Source organism: Notamacropus eugenii, chromosome 4 (genome assembly GCF_028372415.1).
Source record: "Notamacropus eugenii isolate mMacEug1 chromosome 4, mMacEug1.pri_v2, whole genome shotgun sequence".
NCBI lineage: Eukaryota > Metazoa > Chordata > Mammalia > Diprotodontia > Macropodidae > Notamacropus > Notamacropus eugenii.
This window is the reverse complement of record NC_092875.1, coordinates 56,259,741-56,278,856: the sequence shown is the minus strand read 5'-3', so window position 1 is coordinate 56,278,856 and position 19,116 is coordinate 56,259,741. Positions and strand designations below refer to the sequence as shown.

General features: G+C 36.9%; 1 protein-coding gene across 1 annotated transcript; it reads right to left on the bottom strand.

Annotated features, from left to right (window-relative positions):
* Positions 1-13,878: 13,878 nt before the first annotated feature.
* On the bottom strand, positions 13,879-17,801 carry LOC140499556 (olfactory receptor 7D4-like). Its single transcript, XM_072601150.1, has one exon. The coding sequence runs from the start codon at positions 17,763-17,765 to the stop codon at positions 16,815-16,817; it is 951 nt and encodes a 316-aa protein (XP_072457251.1). The 5' UTR covers positions 17,766-17,801; the 3' UTR covers positions 13,879-16,814.
* Between the last annotated feature and the right edge of the window lie 1,315 nt (positions 17,802-19,116).

The window sequence follows — 19,116 nt, the reverse complement described above, 5'->3', positions numbered from 1 at the left end:
AAGGCAGGAAGGCAGGAAGGAAGAAGGAAAGAAAGAAAGAAGGAAGGAAGGAAAGAAGGAAGGAAAGAAAGAAAGAAATAAAGAAAGAAAGAAAGAAGAGAAAGAAAGAAAGAAAGGAAGGAAGAAAGGAAGGAAGAAAGAAAGGAAGGAAGAAAGGAAGTAAGAAAGAAAGAAAGAAAGAAAGAAAGAAAGAAAGAAAGAAAGAAAGAAAGAAAGAAAGAAAGAAAGAAAGAAAGAAAGAAAGGAAGGAAGGAAGGAAGGAAGAAAGAAAGAAAGAAGAAAGAAAGGAAGTAAGAAAGAAAGAAAGAAAGAAAGGAAGGAAGAGAGAAAGGAAGGAAGAAGAAAGAAAGAAGAAAGAAAGAAAAAGAAAGAAAGGAAGGAAGGAAAGAAGGAAGGAAGGAAGGAAGGAGGAAGGAAGGAAAGAAAGAAGAAGAAAGAAAGAAGAAAGAAAGAAAGAAAGAAAGAAAGAAAAGAAAGAAAGAAGAAAGAAAGAAAGAAAGAAGAAAGAAAGAAAGAAGAAAGAAAGAAAGAAGAAGAAAGAAAGAAGAAGGAAGGAAGGAAGGAAGGAAGAGGAAGGAAGGAAGGAAGGAAGGAAGAAGAAGAAAGAAAGAAAGAAAGAAACAAAGAAGGAAAGAAGGAAAGAAGGAAAGAAAGAAAAGAAAGAAAGAAAGAAAGAAAGAAAAAGAAAGAAGGAAGGAAGGAAGGAAGGAAGGAAGGAAGGAAGGAAGGAAGGAAGGAAGGACAGGAAGGAAGGAAGGAAGGAAGGAGGGAAGGAAATGAACCCCCATCCTCCTGCCAGGCCCTGAAAGCCATTGTGCCCAAGTGACATCACTTCTTCCTATGCCCTTAACATAAGCTGCGGTGCATAACAAGCCCTTTTTTTTTTTAATTTTAGTTAAGGACTGGACACTAAAGAATTAATTGTGTTTTTCCCCTTTCCTGTTCTCCATCTCACTGTGAAATTATTAGTAAATTACCCCAGTTTGGAAATGACAACCCTTGCCCCAATGTAAAAAAGTGAGGGAATTTAGTAGATTGCTCTACTCCCTATCCCTTGTTGGTCCAGCCTCTCTCTTTTTTGGGTAGTTCCATTTAAACCACATGGCCTTCCCTTAAACATGTCAAACAAAAGGGCCCACTGCTTTCAGCACAGACTGGCTCATTTTATTCTTCTACAAAGACCATTAGTCCCAGAAGTGGATACTGATAACCTTAAATATTATATTAAACAAAAGGATAATGTCATAAGCACCCCTTATTAAACTACTTGATAACTTCTTATTAATTTATTTTGAAATTATTTTATGTCCAGTAAACAATTTCTTAGTAAATAAGCCTATCAGAGAAAAGGGCAAAGACCAAACCAAAGGAAAGCAAGCTGCTATAAAATTGTCTGGGACTGATAATCAATTTAGATAATTTAAATAAAGCCAGATTTCTTTTTCACAATTTGCCAGCATAAATCTACAATCCTTTCCTCAACTGGAACAAAACATTCCATTAAAGACAATATTCCAAATATTCCAATAGGCCTTCATGGCACTAGGAAATTCAAGCTACTTCTTGAAAAATCAGATTAAGTGATTTTGGAAACTTCAAGATTGACTTTCTTAGTTCTGTTCTCTACAATAAGTTGAGAACACACAAACATGGATGTTTCTAATATGCCCTAATTTTATTGCATTCTAGTAAGAACTATGTCAATAATAACAAAGAATCCATGAATTCTTTCTTGCAACTGTTCATAAATGTGCTCAATTTATAGAAGAGGAAGGTATGTAATGATCTTCCTTGCTCCTCCTCAAAAAACAAGCATTTGATTACATAATTAACTGTGGAGCTAGAGGAAGCATACAAAGCAATCCCCATTCTCTCCCTACTCACCTCCAGTCAAAGAAAGACAACATGGCACAAACACTCGTAGGGATGGGAAATGGAATTTCTTCATGCTGTTCTTTGTATATGGACTTTTGTTTTTCTTCATCTACTCTTTTTCCAATCTTTTCCATGACTGAAGGCCCAGCTCAAGTTGCAAATTCTATCTGAAGTATGAATTCCCCAAGCCCCAAAATATTCTGTTTCCCCTGATATTCATCACAATTACACTCTGTAAATCTCTCATTTGGCTAAAATAATACATCATCTGCCATTTTCATTTATCTTTATGTGTGTTCTCAACTAGGTTGGGAGCTCCTTCTGGTCAAGAATTAGTCTTAGATTTCTTTGAATTCCTCTCAAAGCAGTGGTTCCCAATCCCTAAGCTAACTACTTCTGGGAAGATATACAGTTGTTTCAAGATATTTTCAAATCCATATGTGCACCAACGATGGTTGTTTACATCTGCCTTTAGCTCTAATAAAACATGAGGGTTGGCTCAAGATAAAAGCAAGCATATGTGTGTAGACTGACTGCATGAATAAAATTATACTTTTTTCAAATGTTCTTAGGTACTTTGTGATTAATAAAATATAAATTTACTTAAAAGCACTACTGCTTAAAAGCATTATAACTTTTGGTCATTATGCATTTTCTCAGTGACTAAATTTTCAATTACTAATAATGTAGCTACTATCGAATATGGCATTTGTAAAATTTTCTTAAACTTTAAAAAGACTCCTCATGCTCAGATCAAGAAATCACAGTCTGATCAGTTACTGTATGTTTGATACTGTGCTATGGAAACAGTGACAGTTATATCTTCTTCCTATGCCCTTAGTGTAAGCTGCAGTGCATAACAGACCCTTCTTTTTTTATTTTAGTTAAGGACTGGACACGTAAGAGTTAATGTATTTTTTGTTTTCCTTTACTTCCAAATTTCTTTCTTCACCGAGGTCCCACCTGAGTATGATTTACCTACTATGAAGCTCAGCAAGATGTTACATGCAAAATGCCAATTTTAATCTCAATTATTTATTTTGAGTTTTTCTGAAAGAGAAACTGAGTTAATCTGCATGCTTGCTAATTGCAGATCGAAGAAAAAAATTCCTAAATCAGAGTATTAGAGCTACTTTTTATTTACAGTTAGAAGAGGAAAATCAGGGGGATTCATGAGAATGCAGTAGGTAGCATACAAAAGATGAGAAAGGGTGACCGGGGGCACTTACTCATGGATGACTGCCCAGACCCTAGAACGCACAGTACCTGTGGCAGTCAACACATGATCCTAGGAGCAAGGTGCTACCTTGTGGATCTGTTGAGAGGGAGGAGAATGGGAATTTTGACTGCTCTATGTACCTGGGTGACGTTCAGTTATAACTGTATAGGAAGGAGAGTAGGATTTATCCCATCTTCTCACCTTCTGAAATCAAGTCACAGCCTACTTGGGGTCATTCCAAGACATTCCATGGGTCCTAAATACCCATTTTGGAAACTAATGCCATAGAGTATCAGAATCCACAATACACAATCTCCTTTTTCCTTGTCCTTCCACTAAATCTGTTCAAACTTCCTTCTTGCTACAGGTGGTAGGAAATTCCATTCCATCATCATCTTCACATATCTATCTGTTTTTCTTCAACTTATGGTAAATGTCTCCAGTTGGCTGATAACCTCTAATGGAGAGTGGGATATATCCTTCCACCCCTCCTGCCCAGGCTATGATCCATGGTTGGGAGTGGGGGCCTGTGGGCAGTTCAATTTCAGCTTGAAAGTTCTATTACAAATCTATAAAATCAGTGGTCTCAGGGAACACACATGTTTAGCATGAAAGGACCTACTTGAGTTCCCAGGACTCTGCCTTTCAGAGTTAGATAAGGAAGCCCTCTAATCTTACTGGCATCATTTTGGGAAAGCTGAGATTTCAATTGCTTGAGTTCTGACCTAGGCACTGAAATAGGTTTGGCTCAGATGGGCTGAACCACACGGGACTTGGACTTCCACCATGTTAACAGTAATGATAACTACACATTACTATAGTGATTTATAGGTGCCAAATATTTCCATGGAAATTAACACCTTTGATGCTCACAGGAACACAATGAAGAATTAAATGGATATTGCTTTTGACATTTAGCAACACATCTCCCTCTTCTTAACAATGCATGCAAATAATTGATGAAATATCAACCCATGTTATGACTAGGGTTCAGAGAAGGTAGGCAATCAAGACAAGGTCCCCATGGTATTTGGTGGTAGAGCTAGAAATTACACCTAGATCTCATGATTAAACGTCTATCAGACTCTGCATCTGGTAGCACATCGAATACTGGCCCAGGGACCAGGAAGACCCAAATTCAAATTTAGTCTCAATACATTTACCAGCTGTAACCTGGAGCAAGACATTTAATGCTTGCTTCAGTTACCCAGCTGCAAATTGGAGATTATAATAGTGATTGCTATGCACTCTTTTTTTTTAAATCAAATGAAATAATAATTGTAAGAAAAGGCACATAGTAGGCTCTACAATTGTTTATTCTTTTTCCTCCTCCTTCTCCACTCCCTTTTTGCTCCACATTTCATCATTCTCCCACCTACCCATGGAATGAATTGGGTGTTTGTATTGGGCCTTTACGGGATTTAGAGAGAGCTTGGAATGAGCTGCACTACAGCTTCAATTTAGCTGTGATTTGGGGTATGTGAAGATTAGTGGAATCTCTCTGAATTTCTGAAGAAAAATTAGCTGCTTCCCAATTCCCATATTTTTTGCTCCTTCTTCTCATTCTTCCTCCATCATACTTACAGGGCATCATGGAGGGAACAGGTTTGAAGACTCTGTTTCTGTCCTGGGTTGTTGTAAGAAAGGGCAAGGTAGACAGCAGCTCTGCATCCTACAAGTAAAACATATGACTTCTGACTTGGTGGCTAATGTGTCCTGTGACAAATTATCTGGGGGTTTGGAGGGCAGGAGGGGAATAAAATAAATATTTCATAAGTTCTGAGGTTTTTCAAGACTGAATCCCCAAAGGTCCTAATTTAAAAAAAAAAAAAACATATAATTGTCATTCCATTCCATGAATAGTTCAGATCCCTGTAGGGCAGGAAATCCTGGCAGAAAATTTCCTAATAATGAGACCTATCTGACAATGGAAGCCAACATGGAAAACTTCCAGCAGAGACTTGATGACACCTCTGGGTTGCTAGAGACAGGATTCATTCTATGGTTAAGGATGAGCTAAGTGACCTGAGAGTTGTTCTGGTTCTAACAACCTCTGAATCTTTTTATGTTCTTCATTGGAGCCAGTGAGCTCCTTCATTACTGGACGTTCCCAAGCATAAGAGGGATGATCACTTTTCTGTTGTATTATAGAGAGAACTCCTGGCAAATGACAAGGTTGCACTAGGTAAATTTCAGGTGCATCTTGGTAGTGAGTTTCTAATCAATAAACTCTTCTAGTTAAGACTTGATGATTATTTATAGGTTTGGGAGCAATCCATCTGGAGCTATGTAGCCATGTTGAAATCCCAGTTTTACTTCTTGACCTCTCTAGACATGAGTTTCAGCATCTGTAAAGTGAGAATCTTTGACTAGAAAAACTCTAGCCTCATTTGCCAGGTTAAATCAATCTGATGGTTCCATAAATCCTCTTAGGAGATATGTGCTCATGTCTGAGTCATACTATGTGCCTCATGGATTCTCCATAATTTCAGAGAATATAGGAAAGTAAATTCCATATTTTGTTCATCCTTTCCCCAATTGATAGGCATACCTTTAATTATACTTTGTTGTCATAGTGTCAAACAAGTGTCATATGTCAAACAAGCATAGTTTCTCTAATATTTTTATACATGTGGGTCCTTTTTCTCTTTCTTTAATCACTTTCTTTGATATATGAGATCTATCTGTGCCTTGCAGTGGGTAGTATCACTTGGTCAAAAGGTATGCACAGCTATGTAACTCTGGGGACATAGCTCCAAATTGCTTTCCAGAATGCTTAAAACATTCTTGTCATTTATAACTAGTGGAACTAGAATAAATGGTTCCACCAATTTTGCATTACTGTGCTCATTTTCCTTTAGCCCCTCCCAAATTTGTAATTTTTTTTTTGACAACTTTGCTATTCTGTTTGGTGGAACCTCACGGTTGCTTTAATCTGCATTTCTCTAATTATAGTGCTTTGGAAGGTTCTTCCATATGATGTGTGACAGCTTAGATAGCTTTCTTGGCAAATTGCCTCCTCATATCCTTTGACCACTTATTAATAGGGAATGAGTCTTACTCAAATTTCGAATTGATTTCCTTATATATCTTGGAAATAGGAGTTTTCTTAAATAAAACTACTCATAGTATTTTCCTCAATAAAACATTTCCTTTACAATATTAATTGTGTTGGCTTTGTCTGCAGAAAAAACATTAATTTCACACAATCAAAACGATCCACTTTTGTCTTTTCATTCTTCTTTTTCCTTTATTTGGTCATGAACTCTTTCTCTCTACATGAATATGAAAGATAATTCCTTCCTTGATCCTCCAATTATTTTATAATGTGACCTTTCACATCTAAATTATCTATTGATTTAAAGTTTTCTTGGTATGTAGTATGAGATGTTTGCCAAACCATATGCTTTATAATTTTTGTCTAATAATAAGTCCTTATCCCAATAGACAAGATCCTTGAGTTTGTTGTAATACTCGACTACCATTTGATTTTCATTTGATTTTGTATGCTGTGTACCTCATGTAATCCAATGATCAACCTATTTTTTAATCAGTGAAAAATCATTGTGATAATTTCTCCTTTGTAGCTAATATAGTTAAAAGTCTGGTTTTCATTTAACTTAACCATTTTATTTGCAGATAATTTCTAATAATTTTCTTTATTTCATCTTCCTCTTTTTTGATTTCTCTTTTTTCCATTTTTATATTGATAATTTGGTTTTAAATTTTCCTTTTTGCTTAAACAAAGTCATCTCTTGGCATATCTACTTTTATTTTTATGTAGCTGATAGGTTTGTTAACTTTTTTCAGTGTTCAATTTTATGAATCTCTTCGTTAATTTTCTAATTCTTTATTTTAGCATTTAATACATTTTCAATATTTCTTTTTCAGATTTTTTTTCAGTTACATGCCCAAATTATTGATGTCTTCTGGCTTTGGTTTTTTTACTAGTTCACTTTTCCAAGTACATGTAAAAACAATTTTAATGATCTTTATTTCTTGAGTTCCAAATTCTGTGCCAACCATCCTCCCTTGTCCCCTTCCTGAGAAAGCAAGCAATTTCACACAGCTTATACACATGCAGAGATGCAAAACGTATTTCCAAACCATCATGTTGTGAAATTAAACACAGAAAAAAATCATGAAAAATAAAAAGGTTAAAGATATATACTTTGATCTGCATTTAGACTTAATTGTTTTTTTTTCCTCTGGAGGGGAATATCATTTTTATCATAAATCTTTTTTGATGGTTTTGAATCATGCTGAAATATATATTATATGTGTGTGTATATATATGTATATATATATATATGCTGAAAAGAGCTGAGCCATTCACAGCTGCTCATCATATAATATTGCTATTACTGAGTACGCTGTTCTCCTGGTTTTATTCACTTCACTTTGCATCACCATTTCCAGAATTTTTTAAGTCTTTAAAGATTTTTCTTAAATCATGTTTGTCATTTCTTAAAGCACAATTGTGTTCCATCACATTCACATGCCATTGCCAAATGGTGGGCAGCCCCTCAATTTCCAATTTTTGTCACCATAGAAAAGGGCTACTCTCAATATCTTTGTATATATATATATATATCTGATTCCTTTTATAATCTCTTTAGGATACAGATCTGGTGTTATATTTCTGGATCAATGGGTGTGCATGGTTTTATATCCCTCTGGGTAGAGTTTCAAATTGCTTTCCAGAATGACTGGATCAATTCCACCAACAATGCTTTACATTGCCACATGCCTTCCAGCATTTGTCATTTTTCTTTTCTCTCATATTAGCCTATCTGATAAGCATAGATGGTACCTCAGAGTTGTCTTAATTTGCATATATCTTATAAAGAGTGATTTAGAGAATTTTTTATGATCATAGATAGCTTTGATTTATTCATCTGAAAACTGCCTGTTAATATCTTTTGATCATCCATCAAATGGGGAATGACTTGTATTCCCATAAATATGGCTCATTTCTCTATATATTTGAGAAATGAGGTCTTTATTGCAGAAACGATATGAATTTTTTTCATATTTGTGACTACTATGTATTTCCCTCCTCCTATTTTGCCTTTTTATCCTTCTCTCTACATCTCCTTTCACCCTCTCCCCCTTCTAAAGGGTTTTACCTCTGACCACTACCTCACCCAATTCAGATTCTCTTCTGTCAGTGCCCCCTTTTCTGATCCCCTTCCCTTCCTATTTCCCTGGAGGGAAAGATAGTTTTCTAAACCCAACTGAGTGTGTATGTTATTCCCTCTTTGAGTCAGTTCTGATGTGAATAAAGATTCATTGTTGTCTGCAACCACCATACATTTCCCTTCTACTGTATAAACTCTTTCATAGCTCTTCCATGTGAGAGAAGTTAGCTCATTCTATATCTCCTTCCCTCTTCTCTCAGGCCATCCCTCTTTCTCCCACCTTAATTTTATTTGTTTAGATACCATCCCATCATAGTCAAATCACAACCATTCTCTTCTGTATATTCCTTCTAATTTCCCTAATAAAGATAAAGTTCTTAGGTATTATCTTCAAGACAAGTATTATCTTCACATGTAGGAACACAAACAGCTTATCCTTAAGGAATCTCTTGTGTTTCTCTTTGCTTCTTAACTTTTTATGTTTCTCTTGAGTCTGATGTTTATAAGTCAAACTTTCTATTCAGTTCTGGTCTTTTCAACAGGAATGCTTGAAAGACCTCTATATCATGAAATATCCTAACTTACCTCAAAAGATTGTACTCAGTTTTGCTAGGTAGCAGATACTGGGTTGTAATCCTAGTTCTTTGTGTCCTGCAGAATATCATATTCCAAGCACTCTGATCCTTGAATGTAGAAGCTCCTAATTCTTGCATTATCATTGCTCTATTTTCATATTTGAATTGTTTCTTTCTGACTGTTTGCAATATTTTCTCCTTAAACTGGGAGCTGTGGAATTTGATATAATTTTTCTGGGAGTTTACATTTTGGGATCTCACTCAGAAGGTGGTCAGTGGATTCTTTCACTTTCTCTTTACCTAGAATTTGCTCTGCTTCTAGGTTATCAAGGCAGTTTCCCTTCATAATTTCTTGGAACATAATATCTAGACTCTTCTTTTGATTATGGCTTTCAGGTACTGCAATTTATTACTTATGTCCACTCAATCTCTTTTCCAACTCATATTGTTTGCACAATGAAATAGGGAACATTTTCTCCTTTAGTCATTGTTTGGGGTTTGGTTTATTGTTTCTTGACGTCTCATGGATTCATTTACATTCACCTACCCAAATGTAATTTTTAAGGAATTTTTAAAATTTTATTTATTTTTAATTTTCAACATTCATTTCCACAAGATTTTGAGTTCCAGATTTTCTCCCCATCTCTCCCCACTCCCACCCCAAGACTCTGTGCATTCTGACTACCCTTCCCTTAGTCTACCTTCCCTTCTATCACACTGCTCCCTTCCCTTATCCTCATCTTCTCTCTTTTCTTGCAGGGCAAAATAGATTTCTATACCCCATTATGTGTATTTATTATTTCTCACTTGCATGTAAAAACAATTTTTAACATTCATTTTTAAACCTTTGAGTTCCAACTTATCTCCCTTCCTCCCTCCTCACCCATCCCCACTGAGAAGGCAAGCAATTCAATATAAGTTATACCTGTGTAGTTATGCAAAAGACTTCCATAAAAGTCATGTTGTGAAAGACTAACTATATTTCTCTTCTTCCTATCTGGCCCCCTTTTATTCTATTCTCTCTTTTGACTCTGTCCCTCCCCAAAATCATTTACTTCTAATCACTCCCTCCTCCCATTAACCCTCCCTTCTATCATTCTTCCCACACTCCACTTCTCCCTTCTCCCCTTCTTTCCTGTAGTGTAAAATAGATTTTCATATCAAATTGAATGTACATGTTCTTCCCTCCTTAAGTCAAATGGGATGAGCGTTAGCTTCACTTTTTCCCTCTCACCTCCCCCCTTTTCCCCTCTATTGAAAAAACTTTTTCTCTCCTCTTTTATGAGAGATAATTTTCCCCATTCCATTTCTCCCTTTCTCTTCTCAATATATTCCTCTCTCACCCCTTAATTTTATTTTTTTAGACAGCATCCTTTCCTATTCAACTCATCCTTTGCCCTCTGTCTATATGTATATAATCCCTCAAACACCCCAAATACTGAGAAAAGTCTCAAGAATTACAAATATTATCTTTCCATGTAGGAATGTAAACAGTTCAACTTTAGTAAGTCCCTTGTGATTTCTCTTTCCTGTTTACTGTTTCATACTTCTCTTGATTCTTGTGTTTCAAAGTCACATTTTCTATTTAGTTCTGGTATTTTCATCAAGAATACTTGAAAGTCCTCTATTTCATTGAATAGCCATTTTTCCCCCTGAAGCATTACACTTAGTTTTGCTAGGTAAGTGATTCTTGGTTTTAATCCTACCTCTTTTGATTTCTGGAATATCGTATTCCAAGTCTTTTGATCCCTTAATGTAGAAGCTGCTAGAGCTTGTGTTATTCTGATTGTATTTTCACAATACTCAAATTGTTTCTTTCTGGCTGCTTAAAATATTTTCTCCTTCACCTGGGAACTTTGGAATTTGGTTACAATATTCCTAGAAGTTTTTATTTTCAGATATCTTTCAGGAGGTGATTGGTGGATTCTTTCAATATTTATTTTACCCTCTGGTTCTAGAATATCAGGACAGTTTTCCTTGATAATTTCCTGAAAGATGATGTCTAGGCTCTTTTTTGATCATGACTTTCATGTAGTTCCATTTTTTCTTTTTTGCTTTTAAATGTTTATTTATTTATTTTTAGTTTTCAACATTCATTTCCACAAAATTTTGACTTTCAAATTTTCTCCGCATCTCTCCCCTCCCCCCACCCAATAACACCTTGCATTCTGATTGCCCCTTCCCTCAATATGCCCTCCCTTCTATCGCACCCCTCCCTTCCCTTATCCTCATCTTCTCTCTTTTCTTGTAGGACAAGATTGATTTCTATACCCCATTACCTGTATGTCTTATTTTCCAGTTGTATGCAAAAACAATTCTCAACATTTGTTCCTAAAATTGTGAGTTCCAACTTATCTCCCTTTCTCCCTCCCCATCCATCCCCTCTGAGAAGGTAAGCAATTCAATTTAGGCTTTATAAGTATAGTTTTGCAAGACTTCCATAATAGTCGTTGTGTAAGACTAACCATATTTCTATAGCGGGGTCAAACCATGTTCTCTTCTCACCCAGACGGAAAAGCTTTCTCATTGACCTTTGAAACTTACTTTGGCATTTGTGGGTTGAGGGATCTGAGAACTGCCTCTGCTGTTGGGGATTCCAACCCTGAGGCTTGTTCCAGTCCTGTTCCTGCTGGTGTCAAAAGCCCAGCGCTGGATTGGGTTCTGTAGACTGCACTCGACTCCGTGCCCCATACAATAAACTTTTCCTCTCAGCCTTCCAGGCTACCTTGGGCTGGAAATCTCTTTTACTCTGTCATTTTGTGGCTTCTGTTGCTCTAGGATTTGTTTAGAGTCATTTTTACAGGTATTTTATAGACTATAGAGGAAGAGCTAGAGTATGTGCATCTTTCTACTCCACCATCTTGGCTCTGCCCCAGAATTATTTTTTTTTCAGAGAGTTTTTGTACCTTCTTTTTGATCTGACCAATTGTACGTTTTAAGAGTTCTTTTCTTCAATGAATTCTTTGTATATCTTTTTGTATTTGGTCAATTTTGCTTTATACAGAGCTCTCTTTTTCAACAAATTGTTCTATCCCTTTTATCATTTGGCCTATTCTGTTTTTTAAGGTGGTATTTTCTACAATATTTTTTCTGCCTCCTTTATTATATTGTTGATTCTTTTTTCCTGATATTCTTGAATCACATTTATTTGCCCAATTTTTCCTCTACCTCTATCATTTAATTTTTAAAAAGTTTTTTGATTCCTTCTAGAAATTCTTTTTTTTTTGTCTGCAAACAACTCACACTTTTCCTTGAAATTTCGCATGTTTCTTCTCAGTTTGTGGTTTGATCTTCCCTGTAACTATACTAAAAATTAATATGGACAGATTATTTTTTGTTTGCTTGCTCATTTTTTGAGACTGTTCCTTCTTCAAACTTATGTTAAAGTTGCCCTCAGTTTCTGGGATATAGTGGGCACTGTCCCAAGATTCAAGTTTGTCATGCTGTTATTTTCAGATCTAGCTCTGAGGGTCTGTAAGTTTTCAGGTCTTCCAAGGTGGTATAGTGTAAAGAGGAGTGTGGTCACTGCTCTCCTGCCCTATGATATGGTATAAGAGAAACTATAAGCATTCTTTTCTACCCTTAAACTCTAACCAGGGTCTCCACATACTTGCTGTCATACTCTCTAGTGGGTTAGTGCTCCTCCTTGTCCTTGGACTGAAACCTAGAACCACAGATAAGCAAATCAACAACATCTTGCACCCAGTGCCAGAAAAGGACCTCCTACAATCTCCTTCTGACCAATTGTCCAATCCCCTTGCTATCCCAGAGATGAGAGCCCCAGAAGCCGCAGTTAAAGATCCCCAAGACCTGCTTCAGGTTTTCAAGGCACAACCTGTGTGGAACTAAGCTCCACTGTCATCCTAGTGAGATAGACATTTCTTACTGACTTTCTAAATTGTCTTGGCTGAAGAACTGTTGAACCCAGGCCTTTTACAGGTTTGTTGCTCCAGGATTAATTTTTAGGTGTTATTTTAAAGTTGTTTGGAAAGGTGTGTGGGAGAGCTCAAGGGAGCCTTTGTCTTTACTCTCCCATTTGGATTCTACTCCTCTTTCTCTCTTTGATTAATAAAAATATATAGAGATATAAATCTTATCCTAAGGATTGCTTCAACTGCCAACATTGTAAATACATGCTTTCTCATCCCAAATACGTCTCTTTCCTCTCCTGCATGCACACCAGACTTCCCTTCCTATGCCCCATTTGTTCATTCTGAAGCCTCACTCCAATCCTGGAATTCATACATTGGAAGTACCATCAATTCCAGTGGCCTCTCCCTCTGATGAAATGGTTCCCAAATAAAATCCTTTTAATGGAGGTTATTAGGACATTAATAGCATGGAAACCAATGTCTTCTTTCCTTTCCAGACTGCACTCCAGACTTCCCCTACCATGCTCCTCTAAGATACTTTTGTCCATTGCCTCATTTTCAGTTTCCTCTTATGTGTTGTTTCACAACTATAGATTGTACATACTTTCAGGACAGGGGTTGCTTTTCCTTTTTATATTTGTGTTACCAATACTCAGCACATTGCCTGCCACATAAGAAGTGTTTAATACATGCTCCTTGACTGACTCATACTGCACCGAGCTCATTCTTTTGCAGTAGTTCTTGTGGCCAACTACTCCAATGAAGAGATGAAGCAAAACTGTCCAACAATAAACTGGGCTAGATCAGGATAGATGTCATTTGATTGCCACTGGAAGAGATTAGAGGATTTAGACCTGAAAGGAACTTTAGAGCTTATCTGATCCAAACTTCTGATTCAACAAATAAGGAAATTGCATTTGATAAATTGTGTGACTTATCCAAGGTGACATAGGTAATAAATACTAGATCTTAGGATGCACATAGATTTTGTTATTCAATATTCAATACACTTACAACTATATCATACTTTCATAATTCATAATGCATGTAGGAAGTTAGACTAGAGGACCACGTTAGAATGTGTATTCCTTGAGAGCACAGATGGTCTAATTTCTCTGTTTGAATGACTAGCACTTAATACACACAATGCTTTCCATGCAGTAAACAATTAATAAACACTTTATTAATTCATTCATTCAATCATTCATCCCCAAATTTCTCCTCCTATTATAAGGTCAAATGATTCTTTGACAATAAAGGAGAGAAAGGAATAAACACAATAGTAATTGGGAAGACAAAATCAAAACAATATCTTCAATTCATAACTACAATTGGGCTCTTTTGGAGATGATATAAGCTTCTTGACAAATGAGTAAAAGAAGCCAAACATTTTTTCAATACTGAAAGGCTTTCTCTATGCATTTGGAAAGAGGCGGTATGTGCGTGGACCAAGGTCCTCTATAATGAAGCCAAGGGTGATTCATCATATTATGTTGTCCCACAGGCATTAAGATTTTTTTATCATTATACTCGATGAAGAACATCTAGAGTGTGAAAGGGTTCACATTGGAGTTAGTGGAGAGAGCAAAGAAGTGGGAAAGACCTTAAATCACCAGTGATGTTCTCATTTGTCTTGCCTCTGGACTCTGATGATTATGGAAGAGAGAATGAAGGCAATGATTTTGCATAGCTCTGCATCATTCAAATCCAATTAAGATACAAATCAAGACATAACAATCATGAGATTATTGGTCCTCTTCAAGAATGAAATAACAAAAAGAACAGTGGAGAAATCATGCCCAGTTGTTAAATGCTACATTCATTGCCTCTTCTTTCTTGTCAAAGAAAACCTATTATATCCCTCCAAAATCAATCCTTGCCCTCTTCCTATTTCACTGTTTCTGTTAAAGGCATCACCATCTCTCTGGTCAACCTCATTTATAAACTAAGAGGCATCCTCAACTGTCACCAATACCTCACGCCCCAATATTTGCTCATTGGACAATTCTGCTCTAGTTTTCCTTCATGACATTTTTAACATCTAATACCACTTCTCTATTCACACAGCCGCTACCTTAATTTGATCGCTCACCACCCCTCACCCAGACTACTGTCAGAGTCTCCAAATTTGTCCCAGCTATAGCCTTTCTCCCCTTTTCTAATATATCCATCACTCAAGTATCAACAATATCTTCTTCAAACATAGCTCTAACCATGTCATTCATGTGTAGAAGAAGCTTCAAGGGGTCTTTACTGTCAGGAGGATAAAATGCATATTCAATTGGGCTTTATTCCCCAGTCTAACCTCGATCCAGCCGTTTCACATCACTTCCCCCTCATGTTCTCCATGTGCCAGCCAAATTGGCCTACTTACTATTCCTTGAACTCACTCTTCTATTTCCTACAACCACATCCTAGCAAAAGATATCTCCCATGCAGCTATAAAATGCAGTACAAAAAGCAGGAAGACCTGCATTCAAATCCTCCCACTGTCTTTTACTGGTTAGGTCATTCTAGACAAGTCACTTGACCTTTGTATTTTATTTTGCTTCTCTATTAAAATAGAGATAACAAGAGGAACTGCCTCACAGGGTTGCTGGGGGGAATCAAATGAATTAATATATGTAAATTATTCAGCAAATCTTTAGCTATGCTTAGAGTCCAATCTCTCCTCCCTTTGAATTTTTAGAATCCTTAGTTCCTTTCAAGACCTATCTCAAGTGACACTCTCACAGGAAACTTTTCTTCACTCTGCTAATTCTTAGCTCATTCCCCATTTCCTACTTGCCATGTATTTACACACACATTGAAAGGAAGGATGTATAGGTACAGGGGTCCATTGATCACCACCCCACTTAACTTTATTAAAACAAGGAAACTTCTTAATTCAAAACATCAGTGGGAACTGGGTATCTCAGGCCCCGTGTATCTCCTTGAATCAAGATGTAAGTCAGTTGCGGTTGGGTCAAACTTGTTCTTGTGACTAGAGAAAACTGGATAAAATTAGCAGCTGTCTCAGAACTAGAGAAATTTGTAGAGTCTAACAGCTGAAAGGAAGAAGAAAGGATATCTAGAGCTGAACCAAAATGAATTGGCTGCACAGAGGACAACTCACAAAAGAAGAAAGGGCAATTTTTCCTGAACTGGGACAGAGAGGGGAGGCAGAACAATGGGGGTCATGTCCCCTATGGTAATATTAGAGAAGATTTGGACTAATCTGGCCAGTTTTACCCACTTACTCAAGGATGGAAGTTCCAACGAAAGGTTTGATCATTACCCAACTTTCTGTTTTGGTGCTTGTCTATTAACAGATATTTCAATACACTCTGCATAAATGCTTCTGCTCCTCTGAATTTTAGATCAATCACAACAAAACCAAAGTTTACAGGTGAATATAAATGAAATTTAAAGCAAAATTCCAAACTTCTGCTTCAATGTTAGGAATTTTCCCAAATGGAGGCTTGCTGTAATTGGGATTGTATTCCTCACCTTCTACTTAATATAAACTCCCTACAACAACAGTGGAGAACCTGGGAAGCCATCATAGTGGCGCTAGCTTTAATATAAGGTGATTATTATTGTAACAAAGTGTAACATACCTAAGCTTCTTAATGGAAAGGAATAATTTTGCTTTGGTCTACAATTACCATACTTCCTTTCATAGTGTAAGAACTTAATAAATGACATATACTGTGTTTCCTGTGTTTTTGTAGCATTTACAGATTACAAAGTACTTTTACATATGCCAAATCATTTGCACCACGGGGAAACAGGAGATATAACTATCTCCACTTGACAGCTAAGGAAATTAACAATCAGATATTTCAAGTGACTTGCCCAATGATGTACAATTTTTACATGGAGGAATAGCTCTTGTGACTTCACATCTACAGGTCTACTACAAAACAACACGTCTTTTCATGAAACCAAACATGGTGTGTACACTGTCAATATGATGGCAGTACTAGGAAATAATGCCAACGGAGCAGAAGGTCAATGTCATCTAAGGTCAAAAAGAAAAGAGACAGTAAGGAGAGTGTGACCCTGGGAAATCCTGGGTCTTCATGTTTGCAAACTGACATTTATGTCTACTAGACGTTGGGGCCCAGCTACCAGTGCAATAATCTCAGGTTCAGCCAAGCCCAGTCACTGAAGAAGTCGATCTGCTAATAAGTCTTCTCAGAGCATCTTTTATGTCCTTATTCCTCAGGCTATAAATGAAGGGATTCAACATGGGAGTGACCACAGTATACATCACAGAGGCAAATGAGTTCTTCCAAGAAGAGTGTGTAACTGAGGAACTCAGATATACTCCAACACCTGTTCCATAGAATAATAAAACAACAGAGAGGTGAGACCCACAGGTAGAAAATACTTTATACTTTCCCCCAGTAGATGGAACCTTCAATATGGAAGAACAGATCTGAGTATAAGAAAAGAGGATCACTGTGAAAGGAAGAACACCCAGAAGTCCAGTTGTTAAATAAACATAAATGTTATTGAAGAGGGTGTCTGTACAAGAGAGCTTGAGAACTGGAGCAAGATCACAATAGAAGTGTGGAATTTCACGTTCTGAGCAGAACAACAGCCTCATCACCAGTAGACTATGGAACACTGCATTAACAAGACTGATAGTCCAGGAAAGTAAAACAAGCAGGGCACAAAACTGTGAACGCATGATGGTCACATAGTTTAGAGGGTGACAAATGGCCACAAAGCGGTCATAGGCCATCACTGTGAGGATTAAGGTGTCTAAACAAGCAAAAACCATGAAGAAGTACATCTGGGTGAGGCAGCCAGCATAAGAGATGACCTTAGTGTGTGTCTGGAGATTCATCAGCATCTTTGGGACCAAGGTAGATACCAGACAGAGATCCACCAAAGACAGGTTGGAGAGGAAGAAGTACATGGGGGTGTGGAGGTGGGAGTCAGAACCAATGGTCAGCATGATGAGAAGGTTCCCACCTACCGTGACCAAATATATACTCAGGAATAGCCCAAAGAGGGACAGCTGATGCTCTGGCTTCTCAGAAAATCCTAGAAGGAGGAATTCAGAAATATAGGTTTCGTTGGCTGGTCCCATGTAGCTTGTTTTTCTGCAAGAAAAGAAATGAGAGAAATGTATTGAAATGAAAATACAACAATTGCTGATGTATATAGGGAGGAAAGTTCAGAACTTGGATTCAAAAGACCTAGATCTGACTAACAACCTTCTCATATCCTCCCTATGCAAGTTTGAATGATTCCTTCCCATCTCTAAGACTCATTTTCCTCACCACTAAAATGAAAACATTGTACCAAATCATCCATGAGATCCCTTTAGACTCTCTAATTTTATAGAATTCTGCTACCCGTATTTAGAATTTCAAGCTTAATATATTGATATATATGTATTTATATGTGTATACATGTGTCCACTAGGTGCTATTTTCCCTTGTGGACCTGAATGTCCTTCAGTTTATCAATATCCTTTCTAAACTCTGGTGCTTAGAACTCAACAGTGGAATTACTTCTGGTGTGATTGTACCCAGATAGGCTATAGTTGTAATATAAGCCATAAGGGATGCATTAGAGCACTCGTTAAAGATTCCTCTTATTCCTTGAAGCTATGCTCCTCTTCATACAGCCCAAGATGACTTTTCCTCAAGATTTACTCTTGACATGTCACACTTCTAAGTCACATTGAGTCATATGAGGAAATGCCCAAACCTTTGTATAAAATTGATTACTTAACCATTCCTCCCCTATCTGTTTTTTGTGAAGCTGATATTTGTAGTGCAACTGTAAGACTGAGATCATGCTTTCCCCAAGTGATTTTCACCCTCTCACACTGAGTGCAATGCTTTTAGCTATCAAGAACATTTAATTTCCTATCACTGTGATCCATCCCAGTTTTGTGTCAGATGCAATTTTCATAAACTATTTAATTTCTATTCTTTTATCCAAATCACTGATAAAAATGTCAAATGAACAGGGCCAAGTACAGATTCCCCAAGACATACTGCCAAACTGACAATGAGTCATTAGCAGTGACTCCCTTTTTTGAACTTTTTTTATTTTAATATTTTAATTCTTCCAACCATATGCAAAAAAATTAACATTCTGTTTTACAATTTTGAGTTCCAAATTCTCACCCTTGCTCCTTATTGATAAGATAAGCAGTATGGAAAATGTTATACATGTTTGACCAAGTATAATATAAAAATTTTTTTTGTTCTCCAGTATGGGAATAAAGAGATCTCTGGATTTGGAGTCGAGAGACTCTATGATTTGCTTCTGCTTCTGCAGTCATGGTTTGTTTGTTGTTCTTCATTCTTAAAGAGGATCAATGACATCACCAGGATGATACCTTGACTTGGTTGTGAATTAGGTTTAGCGAGGCAGAGCTGCACTGTCATCAGCCTCACTGTCTCCTCCATAGTCAGTGAAGTCCA